Source organism: Lissotriton vulgaris, chromosome 6 (genome assembly GCF_964263255.1).
Source record: "Lissotriton vulgaris chromosome 6, aLisVul1.2, whole genome shotgun sequence".
NCBI lineage: Eukaryota > Metazoa > Chordata > Amphibia > Caudata > Salamandridae > Lissotriton > Lissotriton vulgaris.
The window spans coordinates 70,791,730-70,808,889 of NC_141694.1; the positions used below are offsets into that span (position 1 = coordinate 70,791,730).

The 17,160-nt window shown below is 45.7% G+C and overlaps 1 protein-coding gene across 3 annotated transcripts in view; it reads right to left on the minus strand.

The window, feature by feature from the left end:
- LOC147706804 (calpain-1 catalytic subunit-like) overlaps positions 1–17,160 on the minus strand; it is an 815,105-nt gene that overhangs the window by 383,021 nt on the left and 414,924 nt on the right. For all 3 annotated transcript variants that reach the window (XM_086925934.1, XM_086925935.1, XM_086925933.1), the window contains exon 10: positions 15,384–15,553. In XM_086925934.1, the coding sequence (XP_086782060.1) occupies positions 15,384–15,553 (170 nt within the window). The remainder of the gene's footprint in view (positions 1–15,383; positions 15,554–17,160) is intronic.

Below are 17,160 nucleotides of genomic sequence, written 5' to 3' on the forward strand. Positions count from 1 at the left end.
TTCTAGCCACTGGAGTTTGTACTCAAATTGTTCCTGAAACGATGCAGCACCTTGTTTATATAGAAAGGCGATTTGGTAGTTCTTAACATTTTGTAGGCCTACTCCTCGTTTATTCTTGACTAGTCAGAGTTTTCCTTATGGGATCCTAGGTGTCTTCCCTTGCCATAGAAAGCTGTTAAGGACCTTATCGATTTTCTTTAGGAAATTTTCAGATAGTATCATAGGTAACATACTAATGAGGTAGTTTAGAAGAGGCGTTATCTTCATTTTAACTGTTTCCACTCTTCCCCACCAGGTTAGAAATGTTGATGACCATCCATCCAATTTTTTTTTTTTTTTTGTAAATAATATTTTTTTTTGTCTTCTAGGGTAGTGATAAGATCATTTGAGAATTCTATGCCTAGGTATTTGATCGTACCTGTCTATTACCTCAAACCAGAATCACCCAATATTCCTCTACTGCTGCATAGATTGAGTAATTTAACTTCTGTTTTGTCCTTGTTAAGGGTGTATCCTGAAACCTCTGCAAATTCATGAATAGATCTCATGAGTGCCGGTATAGCTGTAATTGCTTCTTTTGATACCACTAGTATGTCTTCCTCCGCATATGCTGCTACTTTAAAGTTAGTTGTCCTGAAGTTTATACCTGGGATGTTCTAGTTTTCCCTTAGATACTGGAGAAACGATTTGACTGCTAATAGGAAAAGCAAGAGAGGCAGGGGACAACCTTCTATGGTACCTTGTTTTAATGGAAAAGTAGAAGAGATAGCTCCTCCTGCTCTAACACCTGCTTTTGGGTTGTGATATAAAGCGATGATCATGAGTATTAAGGTGTCTCCCAAGTTAAATTTCTTAAGTGTCGTGAGTAGAAAGGACCAATCAACTTTATCGAATGATTTTTCTGCATTGAGTGTTACGGCGACAGTCGGGTGTTCAGCAGTTTTGCTTTTTCAAATCCCGGTGTTATCGCTAGATAGCCTTTGTTTTAGGAAACCTGTTTGACAAGAGTTAATACGTTTGGCAATGTGTTTTTATAATCGGTTAGCTAAAATCATGGCATATATTTCACAGTAAAGAGTCTTCATGGAGATTGACCTACAGTTCTTAGTTTGTAGCATATCTTTACCTTCTTTTGGAGTGACTGTTATTATAGCTTGATATTTGTCTAGAGGACCCAAAATGAACGTATAGGTTTCGTAGTGGTTTTGTTAGATGTTCGGCGAGCGTTTTATAAAAGGTGGCGTTATAACCGTCTAGGCTAAGGACTTTGCCTGTTTTGAGGTTTTTAATGGCGGATTCTAGTTCTTCCATAGTGATCGGGCCATTAATAGAGTCCCTCTCCTGATCATTTAAGGAGTTGAGTGAGATCCTGTCGAGGTATTGCTTGATGTTCTGATTAATCACGCTTGGGTTGGTATCATATAAGTTAGGGTAAAAGTCTTTAAATGTGTTGGTTGGTATGGATATTGCCCGCGCCGTCCTTAATCGCATTGATAGCATATTTCTGATTTTTAAATTTTAAGTAAGAGCCCAGCGTCTTCCCTGCTTTATTGACCTCACAGAGTCGAAGACTTTTCTGTTTATTTATCCATATACCTGCTCTAGTGCTAAAAATTGTATTGTATTCTTATTTTTTATTTAAGATTTTCGTTAAGGTTTCTGGTTCATTTTTTTAAATGTGTAGTTTCTCTAGATTGGAAATATCCTTCTCTAATTTTAGTACTTGTGAGTTTGCTCCCTTATTCATATTTGATTTAATGTTTATAATGAATGCCCTAATGGTGGGTTTTAATGCTTCCCATCTTACTAGATGTGATGTCTCATTTTCTTTTATTTTCAAGCAAAATTTAAAATTGCATCCTCAATTACCTTTTCATTCTGCGCAGAGGAGAGGACATCATGATTAAATCTCCAGAGTGGTTCTTTATGCACAGTGGATGAGTCTGTGAGTGTTAGTGTAATGCAGGAGTGATCAGATACCACTCTCGGCTCAATGGTTGTTTGGTGTATCTTGCTTATTGCATTCCCTGATATTAAAAAGTAATCTATACTAAAGTATGAATTGTGTGGATAAGAGTAAAATGTATAGTCTCTTTCAGTCGGATTCTGAAGTCTCCATGCATCTTCATGTTAAATCTAATACAGATGTTTTTGAGAGCTTTGTGTGATTTGTTTGGTTTGAATTGGCAAGAGGAATTCCTGTCAATATTAGAGTCGAGTGGAAGATTAAAATCACCGGCAATCATTGAGGTTGAAGTTGAAGATATATATGAAATAAAAACACGCATAAACAGTTAACAGAATAAACAATTAATGTAAACTAAAATAAAACCAACCCACACCTTCCCATCCCTCTAGCCCACCCTATTTCTCAGCATGACGTATATTTTTGTTTGTTGTCAGGCTTCGGTTGTGTAGTAGCCCTAAACACATCATATTATCTGTTCTTATGGATCCCTAAGGGGCCTATGTATTGGACCTATGCGCAGCTCAACGGTGACGTACATAGGAGCAAGTAACAAGTGGTTAGAAACTATTCCCTAATTTAAGTTGGAAGAAACATCGTTTTATCTATAATTGTCAGCCTAAGCCTGTGTAGCACTCTGAGAACTGTATGTATATGAGCATTGTAAATAGTGCTAGGGAATAGTGAAACTCAAGAGGTTGTGAACCGAGCTTGTAGGGCACAGTTGATAATCCTATCTAACTTGTATAAGTATGTAAACTTGTTTAAGTAACTTTTAACCAAAGTGCTGTATGAATATCCATCCAATCATCTGAGATATCTTTCTATAATAACATTCAAAATCTTAGGCATATCACGCTAGAAGTAAGATGCTTATTTTACCTCATCCAGTCTTTTGTTGACATCTAAGTATCATAGGGTCCAACAAGGCATTGGTTATTTACTTTATCCAGTTTGTTGTTGACTTCTAAATATAAGGTCCAACCAGACATTGGTTTTACCAACAAGGTCCAGTTAGGTATTGTTTATGTCAACAATCAAATTCAATTCCCCAATTCAATTTCAACAATTATTACAGAGATTATTACAACAACTACTGTATTTTTGTCTAGAAATATCTGTTCTGTGGTACATGTAGAGTGGCTGTCGGGCATCAGGAGTGAGCCTTGATCCTAGGTGCATCCGGAGTAGAAACCCCCTCCAAGGACTTCATAGTGTAGTTATATCTGTATAATGGTCACACAGAACCAATATTTTGGGATTCAGCTCTGTCTGTTAGCCATAGGGTCAACTTGAGCAAAAGTATCCAAAGGCAAGCATGTCTTTCCGTGACCCGTCCGCAACCAGCACCCCGGACCCTGGCTCTTCGACCACCCACCACTATGACTCAACTGACCTCCAGGCACTCACCCCCGGAAGGAACAACTAGCTAGCTGTCTACGCCGAACACCACCCAGGGCCAGTTCTTTTGCCAACAATCCTACACCCTCCTCCGCACCACTACAGCTGCCACGCCCCCGAAGCCCTTAGGTGCATCCTCCTCAACCTGTGCTTCCTGTCCAGACATGCTCGCCTACAGACCGCCTAGGTCTCAAACCACTACCATCACTGACCTTATTGCGCCCCACGCCATTTACCTCCATGGACTACATACTCATCAGAGACCTCAACGTCCACCTCGACAACCTCAGCTGCCCCAACTCCGCCTCCCTCTTGGACAACCTCACCAACCTTGGACTGAAACAGCTTGTCACCATCCCCTCCCACAAGGCAGGACACACCTTCGACCCCATCTTTGCAGGAGGTAACAACATCCACTTCTGCCACACCACGCAACCCACCTGGACGGACCACCACTGTGTACAATTCTCTTTCGACAAAGCAAATGCCCCAAACCTACACCATGCCCGCCGCGAAGGAACTGGAGCAAGGTCACTGAGGAGCCCCTCAACTCCACCTTCATCCACATCCCCCACCCACCCCCGACGGATACCAACTCTGCAGACAAAGAACTTCTCAGATGGATCACCAACTGCGCAGACAAGCTCGCCCCCATCCTCAACCTTGACAGACAGTGCCCCAGTAAGGCCACCTGGATTCACTGCTGACCTCAAAAAATCCAGACGCACCTGCAAACATCTCGAGAAGCCATGGAGAAACTGTAAAACCTTAGAAAACCGTACCACCTACAAGAACGCCATAACAAAATACCACCAACTCATCAGATACACCAAAAGGACCTTCAACCAAAACAAAATCCACGCCAACGCCAGCAACTCCAAGGAACTCTTCAGCATCATTTAGGAATTCACCAAGCCCCCCCACCGATGCCACGGATATCACTCCCTCCCAAAACCTCTGAAATAAACTTGGCTCCTACTTCCACCTGAAGATAAGATCCCTCTATGACAACTTCAACAGACTGTGGACACCGAACCCCTTCCTCTCCCCAGCAACGACAGCCAGCCTACCATCTCCTCAGGGACCCCAGTCACCACGAATACACCGGATCAACCTTGAACGGCATTCGGTCAGGATCCCCCATGAATACCTGCCCTCTGCACATCTTCCACAGAGCCGCCACCGCCATAGCACCTGAGCATCGACACACCATTATCGCCACCTTCGAAGCAGGCACATTCCTCAATGACTATAAACGCGCACAAGTCAAGCCCGTCCTCAAGAGGCCCTCATCATCTCCAACGGACCTCAAGAACTACCAACCCATCTCTCTCCTCCCTTTCATGGCCAAAGTCACAGAGAATATTGTCAACGCCCAACCAACCAACTTCATCGAAGAGCACTCCATTCTTGACCCCTCCCAATCAGGTTTCTATAGCAAGCACAGCACTGAGACTGTCCTACTTGCCACCACAGACGAGATTGCACCCTCCTCAACCAAGGCCACACCGCAGCCCTGATGCTGCTTGACCTCTCTGCAGCCTTCAACACCATCTCCCACCGCACTTTCAGAGCCAGACTCCATGACACACGCATGCAGGGAGCTGCCCTCGACTGGCTCCACTCCTTCACCGCCAGAACCCAAAGAATCAGACTCACACCCTTCCTCTCCGGACCCACAGAGATCAACTGCGGAGTGCCCCAGGGATCGTCGCACAGCCCCACGCTCTTCAACATCTACATGGCCCTCCCTCGCTGCCATTGTCAGACAGCAGGGACTTAGCAAAGTATCCTATGCCGATGACACCCAGTTCATCCTTTCCCTCACCAAGAACCCCCACACCACCAGACCCAGCTTCCAGAAGGAATAAAGGACGTTGCATCCTGGATGAGCAACAGCTGCTTGAAGCTCAAATTGGAGAAGACAGAAGTCTTCATCGTCTGACCCTCCCCCTCTGCATGGGACAACACATGGTGGCCCACCGCCCTCAGTAACCCCCCTCCACCCTCACGGACCTACGCCCAGAACCTCTGCATCATACTCGACTCCTCCCTCGCTATGAATTGACAAATCAACGCCGTCACCGCCAACAGTTTCAACACCCTCTGCATCCTTCGCAAGACCTTCAACTGGATCCCCCCCGAATCCAGGAAGACCGTCACCTTCGCACATAACCAGCAGACTGGACTATGGAAATGCCCTCTATGCGGGAATCAACAAACCCCTGCTTGGCAAGCTCCAGACCATACAGAAAGCCGCAGCCAGACTCATCCTCTGCATTCCTCAACATGAACACATCACCCAACACCTACAACACCTCCACTGGATCCCCGTCAATAGGAGCGTAGCCTTCAAGATACTCACCCACGCCTACAAATGCCTCCACAACACCGGAGCCCAATATCCCCCCTCCCCCAGTGCCTTGAGTCACTCAAGGGTGAGTAGCACGCTTCACAATTCCCTGTTTGAAGTACCCATCTTTAGGTCCTCATAGTTGTCTTGAAATTTTTTAAGAGGTATTCCATCAGTGAACAGATGAGAGGTACCATGGGCAACCATACAATATCTCTTTGGTCCTGGAAAAGAGTATTGGAAACCCATTTCTTTCATCCTAGATCGGAGGGCCAGAAAGCTTTTCCTTGTGTCGACTATGGATAGAATTGAGAAATATAAATCTTGTTTCTCTTTCACAGTAAGTGATTTTGTTTACTCATAAACGAAAGGATGAGATCGACATGTTGGTATCTCAGGGGTTTACACACAATGAGTCTAGGGTGTGGGATGTCAGATTGATGAAGATTTCTGCAAGTAGGTGTCCTGTTGAGACGGAGCTGAGAGCTCACACCGCCATCTTCTTTGATCTTCAAGCCACGCTCCACGGAATACAGTCTTAACAGCATTCTTTCAGCTACAAAAAACCTGTCAGCAGCTGAAAGGGGTTGGGAGAAGAGCACAGCACGTTGCAGGGACTGAAGCAGCCCTATCAACAAACCTGGATTCATGGAGGACAGTTTACAGCCAGATGTTTCCAGCTCTAGTCTCCACAACACCCTCTCTTCTAAACATCTGCTGGCCTGGCAAAGCAAGTCAACCATGCAGCACGGAAACTTGAGAGCTTTGATATATATTTTCAGATGCTTATTTAAGTGTATTGGCAAAGCCAATATCTCTCTAATCGCCGAGACTGATTGGCTTTGCCAATACTTGTGCTATTCCTCTTTGTGTCTGCATGTAACAACAATGCTACAATTGAGGGTATCAACTCTCCATACTAGCTTGGTTTGCTGTACTTGTGCTGCTCTCACAAATCAAACTAAGCATTCCAACTTAACATTTACAGAGTATTTTGAAATGTTAATTTTATTTAGCTTTTTATGTATATATACTTAATTAATGTGCTAATATTATTTCATTTTGTGAACAGTCGCAGAACCCATGAGTAAGTATCTCGGAAAGTGCACATTTCCTGTCCCCCTTCCAAACTCAAGTCGACAGCAATAGATCTCGCTAGCGAGCAGCTGCGCTGCGTCGCTGGGCGAGAGCTCAAAACAGTGTCCCAACGCCCATGGATCAAAGATTTGAGTTAATTGATTGAAACAAAACTCTTGCCGTTTTTCAATCCTGCACAATGTACCTAAAGAGTGGATATTAGATAAATCACTAAAGAAATAATCAGTGTAAAAATGACAGATGTAAAAAAAAATAGTCACCAGCAATTGCACACATTCAAGACATATTTTTTTCGGTATTGGATTCTTTGTGTTAAAAAACAAACATTCAAAATGAGAAGTTAAGGTTCTTTTTTTTATCACCAATGGTATCCTTTTTCAGTTTACATAGATACAGTGTTATTACTGACATTGCTAAGTGGTGCAAAAAAAACCTCCTGAGTCTGCAGAAATGGCAAACCCTGTTTGTGTAAAGAGTCCTGGACAAGAAGTGGTGTGCTAAAGTCACATCAAAGTCATTCATTTTCAGTGGCAGTCATCAGGAAATCATCATGTTTCGAGGTCTTCTTCAGAACTTGATGGTTCTACAGTGTCCTTTCTGTGTTTTTTAATTCACATGATTATTTCTTTGGCAATTTAGCTAATATATACTGTTTGAGTAAAAATGGGTAAGATTGAAAATTGGTTATGTTTTTCTGTTTATCAATGAACTAAGGGGCATATTCTCAAGGGCTTATCGCCAAGTTTGGCACTTTATCGCAGCAAAAGTCACAATAAATGTATTGCCCCATTCACAAGCTGGTGCTAACAGCCGAAATCACCAGTTTCCCTGCGATAGCAGCCGCAAAAAACATCGCCACAGATGACCCCTGAAACTAACGCTAATGAGATGCAGAGTAGGCGTTGCTATTCAAAAAGCCACGAAAACAACACTCCGCAACATTCTCAAGGACCAGCCAGATCAGCGATAAGATCACAAAGCAGGCGATAAGGCGCGTTAGCAGCAGGAATTTAACACCTGCTCTTACCTGGTGTAAAGTCGGACGACAACCTGCACCACAAAAGGGAGCCCACCCCAGAGCCGCACCAGAAGCACAACAGATGCCATGGATCTACTGATCATGAAGCTCGGACACCCTAGAGGGACAACACCCTTCGCCACCACACCCAGGCCACCCCCACAACCCGGACCACATCTGCCCACCCGGACTGCACTGATGCAGCACAGACCAAGACACCGGACTATCAGGAAACGCAGCATCCTCACAGACTTAACACCAGAGGATGACATTGCCCAATACAGGCTCAAAAGGACAACAATCCTCCGCATCCTGACCATCATTGCCCACCGGCTGACGGTACCAAAACAGCGGACAACCAACATCCCACCTCAGACAAAACTGCTGGTCATGCCGCACTTGTTGGTCTCTGGTACCTTCCAACCAACAACCGCCAGAGTCGGAGGAGTCTCACAGCCAGCCCTATCAAGGTGCACCACAACTGTTCTGGATGCCATCATCAGCCTGGTACCCCAGCACCTTCACTTCCCCCACATTGCGCAGGAACAGCTGGAGACCAAACAAGGCATCTACGCCATAGCTGGCTTCCCGCACGTGTTGTGGGCAATTTACTGCACACATATCCTACTTGTGCCCCCTGCCGACACTGCACTCAATTACCGCAACAGAAAGCACACGCATTCAATTAATGTACAGGCTATTGTGGACCACCAGGAACTCTTCACCGACGTCGTCGCCAACTACCCAGACAGTGTGCATGATTCCTACATCTTCAGATAGTCCATCAGCCAGCGCTTCCAGTATGGCACCTATGGAAATGCACTGCTCGTTGGTAAGAACCAAATGAACACACTGCACACTTCAACCCCACAATCATGCAACTCACAACTCTGGGAATGCACACATTACAAACTCACATATAACATGCCAAACATTATGCCCACCTACCAGACAACGACAGCACAACTTACTGTGGTAACCTTGGCTAGCCATGTACATAAGCCATCAATGGCATGGCACCTCAGCAACACAATATCAGATTGTGGGGAGAGGTGGGAACTAGGCATGTGCGAAGGAGGCAAGTGTTGCATGGATGTGCTGGACAGACTGAAGTATGCAGACCACAGACATGTCCATGTCGACATATACTGCTGGTGTTTAGAGTGTAGTGGACAGTGGATGCAAGCATGTTACCTCAGCTAGTGAAGAAGATCGTTGAAAAGCAGCTTGTCACGTCTACCCCTGTAAGCGTGAGTGGAGTGGCCTGGCCCGGGATACGCCAGGCTAGCGTAGGAGTGTAAATAAAAAGTGTGTAGCTCTGGGAGTGGTTCTCTTCCGGAAAGGACAACGTGTGTGCCAGGGCGGCGCCTCTCACCCCGCCACAAGGCTGACGCCATGAGCGGTGTTGCCTTCGATCCTGTGCACCTGCTGCACCCCAGGCTCCCGGTTCCCAGACCCGTCTTGCCAGCCCCTGCGCACCAAGGCCTCACTGCTCACCTTCCGACACCGGCGTGTGTCAAAGAGGGCCCACCACGTGCCAGTGCAAGCTCCAAGTCCGAGGCCCACAACCTTGGCGGCCACCTCAGACCATCACAGCTACCGCGACACAGGCCCCAAGTACTCCTTTCTCGTTGACGTACTCCACCGCTGCCTCCGGCCTACACTGCTATCTAGTAGGTCACACATTTGGAACAGAGTCTTGATATCATTATTGCCGAGTACATATGTCAATGGCCGAATTTATATCACTATACTCCCTTTGATGTGGTGCCACCAACTCTGTGCATAGTATTCCAACCACATGGTCTGTGGTCTCTTGCTGACCTCTGCCTCCGGCCTACACTGCGGCCAAGTAGGTCACACATCTGGAACTGAGTCTTGATTTCTCAATGGCAGAGTACATTTCATTGCACCCAAGGAGAGCAGTAAAAGGAAGATGCGATTCAGTCCGGAGGGAAAGAGGATCATTTTTACAGAGGTGATCGAACACTACCAACAACTGCTCTGGTGCCACTAACTCTGTGTTTCGCAAGCCAACGACACGTGGTCCTGGGACCCTGCTGAGCGCTGCCTCCAGCCTACACTGCAGCCAAGTAGGTCACACATTTGGAACAGAGTCTTGATTTATTCATGGCAGAGTTTATGTCATTGTATAGGCCTCATCGCACAACTGCATCCCCTTTCAGCTCTGGTGCTACTAAGTCTGTGCCCCTACATAAATGGACACTCTCTGGTTGAACTTTGGTGGTGTCTGAGTCTATGGCCCGGGGGTTAACTTCATCATCATGTAGGTGATACTGACTTGGTGGTAAAAAGTGAGGCTGTAGCATTCCACTCCTCCATTTGCCTGTTTCTACCAGCTTCTGCCCTCTGCATCATGCCTTGGAAGGACACCTGCCACTGTCCCTCGCAACCCTCCGCAACATTCACCTTCAACATCGATGAGGACCCTCTCAGCTCACGCGGCCCTACCTCAGTGCACCGCAAGTCACCGTCCCATGGCGGTGTGCTTGTGCTGGCGGCAGTACATCCGGTGTCACAAACTCTGTGCAGTTCAAGCCATGGACCCTGTCTGATAGAATATAGGATGGCCTCTGGGTCGAAGGCCTTGGGGTCCTCAACGCTTGTGTCTGTGCCCCTGCGCTGTCCGCTGCCTCTGGCCTCAACTGCGGTTCACCAGGGCTCACACATCAATTCGAGTCCTAACCTGCCTGGACATCGCATCACTGCAGGATGCACACGCCACCACCGTCAGGGCCACCTCCAGCCAACAACTGCCAGAGTCGAAAGAGTCTTAATGCCAGACTATCAGAGTTGATCACACCTGTTGTGGATGCCATCCTCTGCTTGATACCCTGCTGAGCTCTTCGGGTGCCACTAACTCAGTGCACCACAACTCATGGAACATTTCTGATTGAGTTTTGTGCTGTGGACGGCGGACGCAGCAATGTCACCTCAGGCAGTGAGGAAGACCTGGGACTATAATGAGGAAGATGATGCAGGTGTAACACACCCCACTGCAGCTGTAGCAGGAATATCCAGAAGGGACACAAACCTAGACAATTTCGTCACATGAGCACTCTCAGCTCTGGTGCCCAAACTCAGTGCACTGCACCTCACGGACACTTCTGATCGCATATTGGGTGACCTCTGTACTTGCTCTGGCTACCACCATGATGCTTCAGAGTTGTTTCTGTAATGCTGGTGTTTTCTGTTTCCGCTTTGATAGAGTTCACTGTTGGATTTGTTTCCAGCACCAATCACTCTGTGAGGGCTGGCTTACACTCACCCCACACACATCCAGCACAGGCGTCACTGGACATGTGACCCTAGCAATAAAGGTGCTGGGCGCACGTGCCCGTAGCCAGTTACACAAACTATCTGAGTGTGTCCATGTGGTCATAATGTATGCATGAGGGCCCGGGCCCTACAACATTACATTATACAGTGTACAGCGGATGCAAATATGTCACCGCAGGCGGGTAAGACCTTGGACATTTAGCTTTGTCATCCCCCACTCAATACGCAAGAGGAGTGGACTGGGACGGTGTATGCAAGTCCAGCGTAGGGGTGTGAATGATTATCCCGGGGCTCTGGGTGTGGTTCAGTACTGGAAATGTGCAAATTCATGTGTCTCTGTCACAGTGTGGTGTGGGTCTCCGTTGGGGTGTGTAAATGGTCCCTGATGGGACTTAGACACCCATGTATATGATCTAGTTCGGCTTCCATGAGGTCGAACCCCACCGCACCTGTTCGGCCACCTCCTTCTGGCAGTCTAACACCTAGCCTTGGAATGCAATGTGTGCTTCAGTGAGGTGCTGGGGGCCCGCCGTGGTAGTGTGTACTTCCTGCTGTGTGGTCTGTGCAGGGGGTGAGGTTTCCTTGATGCAGCTGGGCTACCCTGCTCCTGGAGGTGGGTTGTCTAAGATGTCCATGAGCTGATGTAGGGCGTCGGTGTCGAAGGTGTGGATCTCCTCTTCAGCATCACTGATGAGTAGTCTGCTCTGCTCTGCTGGAGGTGTTGTTTGTCCCTCTGCAATGTGATGGGGAGATGCATTTTGACATTGTGTTGACATGAATGTTGGCGCCTTGGTCATATCTACATACAGACTGTAGGACTACATTTTGACTGTTTGGGAGGAGCTGACTATTTGATGCGGGACAGTGGAAATTTGGACTACATGACCGATGTGAGGTTGTACATATACATTTTCATCTCACAGTTTCCAGGTATGTCTGATGTGATTGGCCAGTTTCTATTCAGAAAAGGGGCTGGTGATGGACAGAGTTTCTGAATTAAGCAGAATACTCCTACCCAGTCAACAGATCAGGGCTTGATCCATCACCGTTTTTTAGCTCACTGCACCATCCCAGCTCAGAACCTGGCTACATGCAAATTAGTCTGTCCCTGTCCCAGTGTGACAGTTTCTACGCACAAGCAGACCCAGTTGTGTCCTGCAGTGTAAGTGTTGCACTTTGTACCACAATGTGGTCAATGTGGATGTGCTGTTCTTGCTATGTGTGTGTGCAGCATTGGGGGAGAGTTGTCACTGCAGTTGTGATTTTGCTGTCCCTTATCCATCTGAGGCGGCATGCCTTTGACTTTTTTGCTTTCACAGTGCTTAGATGTTGCCGACTTGGGTCATTTGTGCTCTTGGAAGGTAATTGTACTCTTGTTCATTGTTTGTCTGCAGATGTATTGTTGACGTCAAGGGTTGTTTGTGCACGTGGATGTGTCAGAGGGTGACTAGCTCCTTTCTGGATCTGGTCCACACTCGGCCACCTCAGTGTTGTGGCGTGGACAATGTCATGATGATTGTACTGCAGCCATGCTGATCATCATGTTGTGTCAGTTGCATTGTCATTGTGGCTCACAAATACGCATCTTTACTGTGTTTCGCACGTGTGCATGTGTTGGTTTTGAGAATGGTGGCCAACTTGGTGTTTGTATGTGTGCTGTAGTGTGCCACGGGGAACAGGGACGTGATCAGGGTCATTGTGGGTGTGGAGTGTGCTACACCTCGTTGTGCATGTGTGCCATTGTGACCATCTCCCCCCTCCCCCCAGTCCCTCGTCATTACTCACCCTGTTGATGTAGTGTCAGGTCATATCCAGCTGGGTCCGGACTTCCAAATTCTTGCACCGTATCCACACTGATGACTATGGCCACAATTTCCTCCAGCTCCTCCTGTGGTGCAGGACTCCCACCTCCGGTCGCCGTTGCTGCCTTCCTGTTGGCAGCGGGTTACTGCCTAGTTTGGGTTTTCACATCATGCCAGCGCCTCTTGACCGCCTCCATTGACCTCCTCAACACTCACGTTGTTCATGATGGGATGCCATATTTCCGTTTGTGTTGCCAATGACACAGTAGGGGTGTCGAACAGTTGTTGGTAGTATTCTGTCACCTCCGTGACGATGATGCTGTTTTCATACGGACTGTACCCAGTCTTCCTTTTCCTTTTTTCCTTGGCCTTCCCCAACCCTGAGGTTCCTTGTTGGTGGTCTGTGGTGCTTGCAGGATTCACGTTGACCTCTGCACTCTGTCCAGGTGCATCCATTGTGCCACGCAGTTTCTTTTTTTCGTTCTGCTTGTATGGTGCATTTTCCCGCATAAGGCATGGGAATTGCAGGCCTGGCCCTGATTATCGCAGATTTTTGTGCCGCGATTGGCCTCATCACCACTTTTTTTGTGTTCGTGTTTTGCATTTTTAACGAGGTCATTTGAAGCGTTGTCGTGAGACTATCGCATGGTACCGCTGTGTTGAGAATACAACATTAACACTGTTGTAGAGCATTTTAGAACCCTAGTGTAATTTTCCCGATTCATGCCCATATATAGGTATAAATGACCATGTCCTTATATAGGCATAGAAATCATAACCATATTTAGACTTATTCCATGCAGTCCAAATACTTCCACTAGTTCCGAATATCCACAACGATTTCTTGGAAAACTTGCCTTCAGCAGCTAGGGACTTCCCCCTGCTTGAATATTGATTTATCCAAGAACTCATGGAGTTTTCAAAGAACTGAGACTCTTTGATGACGCTATTATGTCCAACCTAATGTCAAACTCGGCATCTTCAAGGTATAAATATGCCCTCACTTGTCCTAGCAAACACACAGTGGTTTGGAGCAGTTCGACTATCTACTTGCCCGACGCAGCTCGCTACAGCAAGTGCCGAAGGAAGCCGACCCTCCAGCAGACGCACTGAGAGAGACGCTGTCTTTTCTCCTGCCGAGAAATCCAGCTCCAGTATTTCCAAGCTCCTCTTGCGGGGTGTCGGGAAATCGAGGCCTGAGAGAGAGATACCAGACCTCCTTCATTCTAAACCAAGGTACGGAGCTGATTAGGCCCTTAGAGAATTCTTGGATAAGATTCTTGGCAAAGAATACTAAAACTAAGCTACACCTCACTGACTTCTTCCCTCGTACTAGACTAAGGTTAGGTACACCGGGGTAGGCGTATTTTAGAAGCACCAGTTGAGTACTTTTTAGTCATTGTTATTTATGTATGTTATTTTATATGGCTTAGAAACCATACCACGCTTTTTACAGTATTATTTTATAATACTCTTCGTACTGTATGCATTGTACTTTGCAACCAGTATTACGATTGTAGCAGTTAATTTCTTCTGCATGAGAAAGAAGACTGTTCAATAAATACTTTTATTGAAAACACCTGTCTCTCTATTTCTCTGCACCTCTGGTGAAACGAAGCATGCACGATTGACTGAGTGAAATATCTATCTATTGTTTCCACGACTCTAGAGATTCATTTCTTATTCTTGGGAAACAAAGTTGTCATGTTTATGCGGTTGTCAGAAACGAATCCCTTCGTGTTTATTCGAGAAAGTTTCTAGTGACCTCTGAGCTAGCTGGCACTCACAATTAAGTCTAATATATTCGATAGAGACCTAGTCGGCCTAAGTCCTACGTCAATACTATAGGATATATCATTCTAATGCGCAGAGCCTATTGGGAATATTGGAACTACACTACAACACGGCGTTATTTTCCCGCGATGGACTTCGATGTGAAGAGTTGCGTTAAGCGAATTTTGCGATAATTATCACACGTTCTTGAGAATATCCCCCTAAAATGTTTGATGAATACATATTGCTAACATGCAGATTTTAGTTACACTTCACTGTTGTTTAAGAAATCTTTGATCAAAGGCGTAACACATTGTTTTTCAGTAACGTAACAGATATCTCAACAGCATCAAATTAGCGAGAAGCATGGGCTACCTGTTCACTCTCCTATGCAGTGTTACCTTAGCTGGAAGCAAGTTGATACTTTCAGTGATATGCAGAAGTTGGATTTCAATACATTTTCTTCACTCTCCTGCCCTAATCAGAGGCATTAAAAATGAATCCGGTGCCCAAACAGCCATCCCTCAACCTTCTAATTTATAGTGCATTCTTAAGATTTATGCGAGGAAGCATGAACTGCTCTCAATATGCTTTAACTGCTGCTTGTATGAAAAACAACGTCAGGCATTACAATCTCTTTACAAGGCACCAATGTTTAAATATGCTCCTTACCTCATAAACATCAAAGCCAATGTTGAGATTGTACTCGTTTAATTTTCGAAGTTTTCGCCGGTTCTTCTGCATGAGGGCAACAAGGAGGCTGCACAGAACTTTGTTGTCTTTGGGGTCATCATCTTCCTCCAAGAGTGTGACCTTGTACTGGGGGTTGATCCGGAACAAGTCTGAACAAACAGTAAAGAAGGAATTGCAAAGGAGCAATTTACAGAGGAAAAATGTGAGAAAGAGCAAACAAACTGGTTCAGCCTACAAAGGGGAGGGCCAATACGAAAGGGAGAGACCAAAAAGGAGCAGTTTACAAAGTGTAATGTGAGAAGGCTTGAATAAAGAGGATAACTTAAAAAGGGGCACTACATGAAGGAGTGAATAGAAAAAAAGCTACTTACCAGGGCCAATGTGAAAAGGAGTCAAAAGAGAAGAACAATTTGCAAGGATAGGGAGGCTTTCTTCAGGACCTATGTAGAGTGTTAGGATACCATTTCTAAGCACCCTGTCAAGGCAGGTAATTAACACAACCTTCGCCTTTGTGACAGGTCAATAGTACCTATAACTTATCGATCCCGATTTGGGCTTCCTCGGACGACCGGCGGGCTCTGTAACCTAAAGTTGCAGGTTATCTAGCTTGTGCTCCCTCCGATTACGGTGACTGGGGCAGAGATAAGGGCTGAAACATGTTGACTTCTCACATGGACAACAAGGTGCTATAGAACAGTAACATTTCTATTAGCGCACCACCCTCCTTTTTTTAACCTTGCCGCCTCTCCTACAGACTAAAGTTTGTTTGTAAAGGAGTGGGAAGCAATTTTAAATTCACTTCACTCTAGTTCAACTATCACTGATCACTACTGCTATCGCCAGTTGGTCTACCTCCTGGTGGAGGAAAGCACATTATCAAAAAGACCCAATGATGATGCTTTCAGGTTCTAAGACAAGCGGAGAACCAAGATATACCGCTCTACCACTCCTGTACGTGAATGAGGGTTTTTAAGTTGTTTACCACATCCGACCCTAGTAATACAGGTAGTGTGATCCATTCTCTCCTTGATTATTTACCTTTGACAGGAAGCCCCATGGCTTCTTCCTCCCTCCTATGAATATTACTTTTTTTTAAATACATTTTTATTGGTTTTAGCCTTCAAACATAGTACAATACTCTGGGCCAATGTTACATTTCGTATGTAGGTTTACATAAAACTATCACATCATCCCTCCTATGATTATATACTACTGATCTTCATTGCCATTTTTTCTTTTTCCCTTTCTCACCCTTCACCTGTTTTTAATATTCTCTCCATTTGTATCAAGCCCTTACTCATTATGTGGATTGCTGATTGTTATTGAATGCAGAATTTTCCATCCTAAATGCCAATCAATTTGTTTTTTAAACTATTGATCGGAGTGAGCTAAAATAATCTTTCAAGGGTTTCAAAGATCGGTAATGATAAATCCAACAACTTGCCACTGTTGGATTTATTATAACTACTACAGAACAGAAGTAATAGAACTTTCTTTTCTGTGAGCCAAGATTCAGCCTTGTAGCAGCCTCTCCTGATTGGCCAGCCTTAACAGATTCAGCCAAACTGCTTTGATGAGGTGAAAAGTAACCTGCATAGAGGCAGAGGTTATCTGATGGGATGAGCCCTGCAGAGAACAGTCCACATAGGGGGCTGGGTAGATCAAATTGGGCTTCAAAGAACAGGACAGTAATGAGTGCTAGCCGGGCCTACCCTCTCTTCCCTAACCCCCCAGCCAGATGGCAACCACAAGAGTG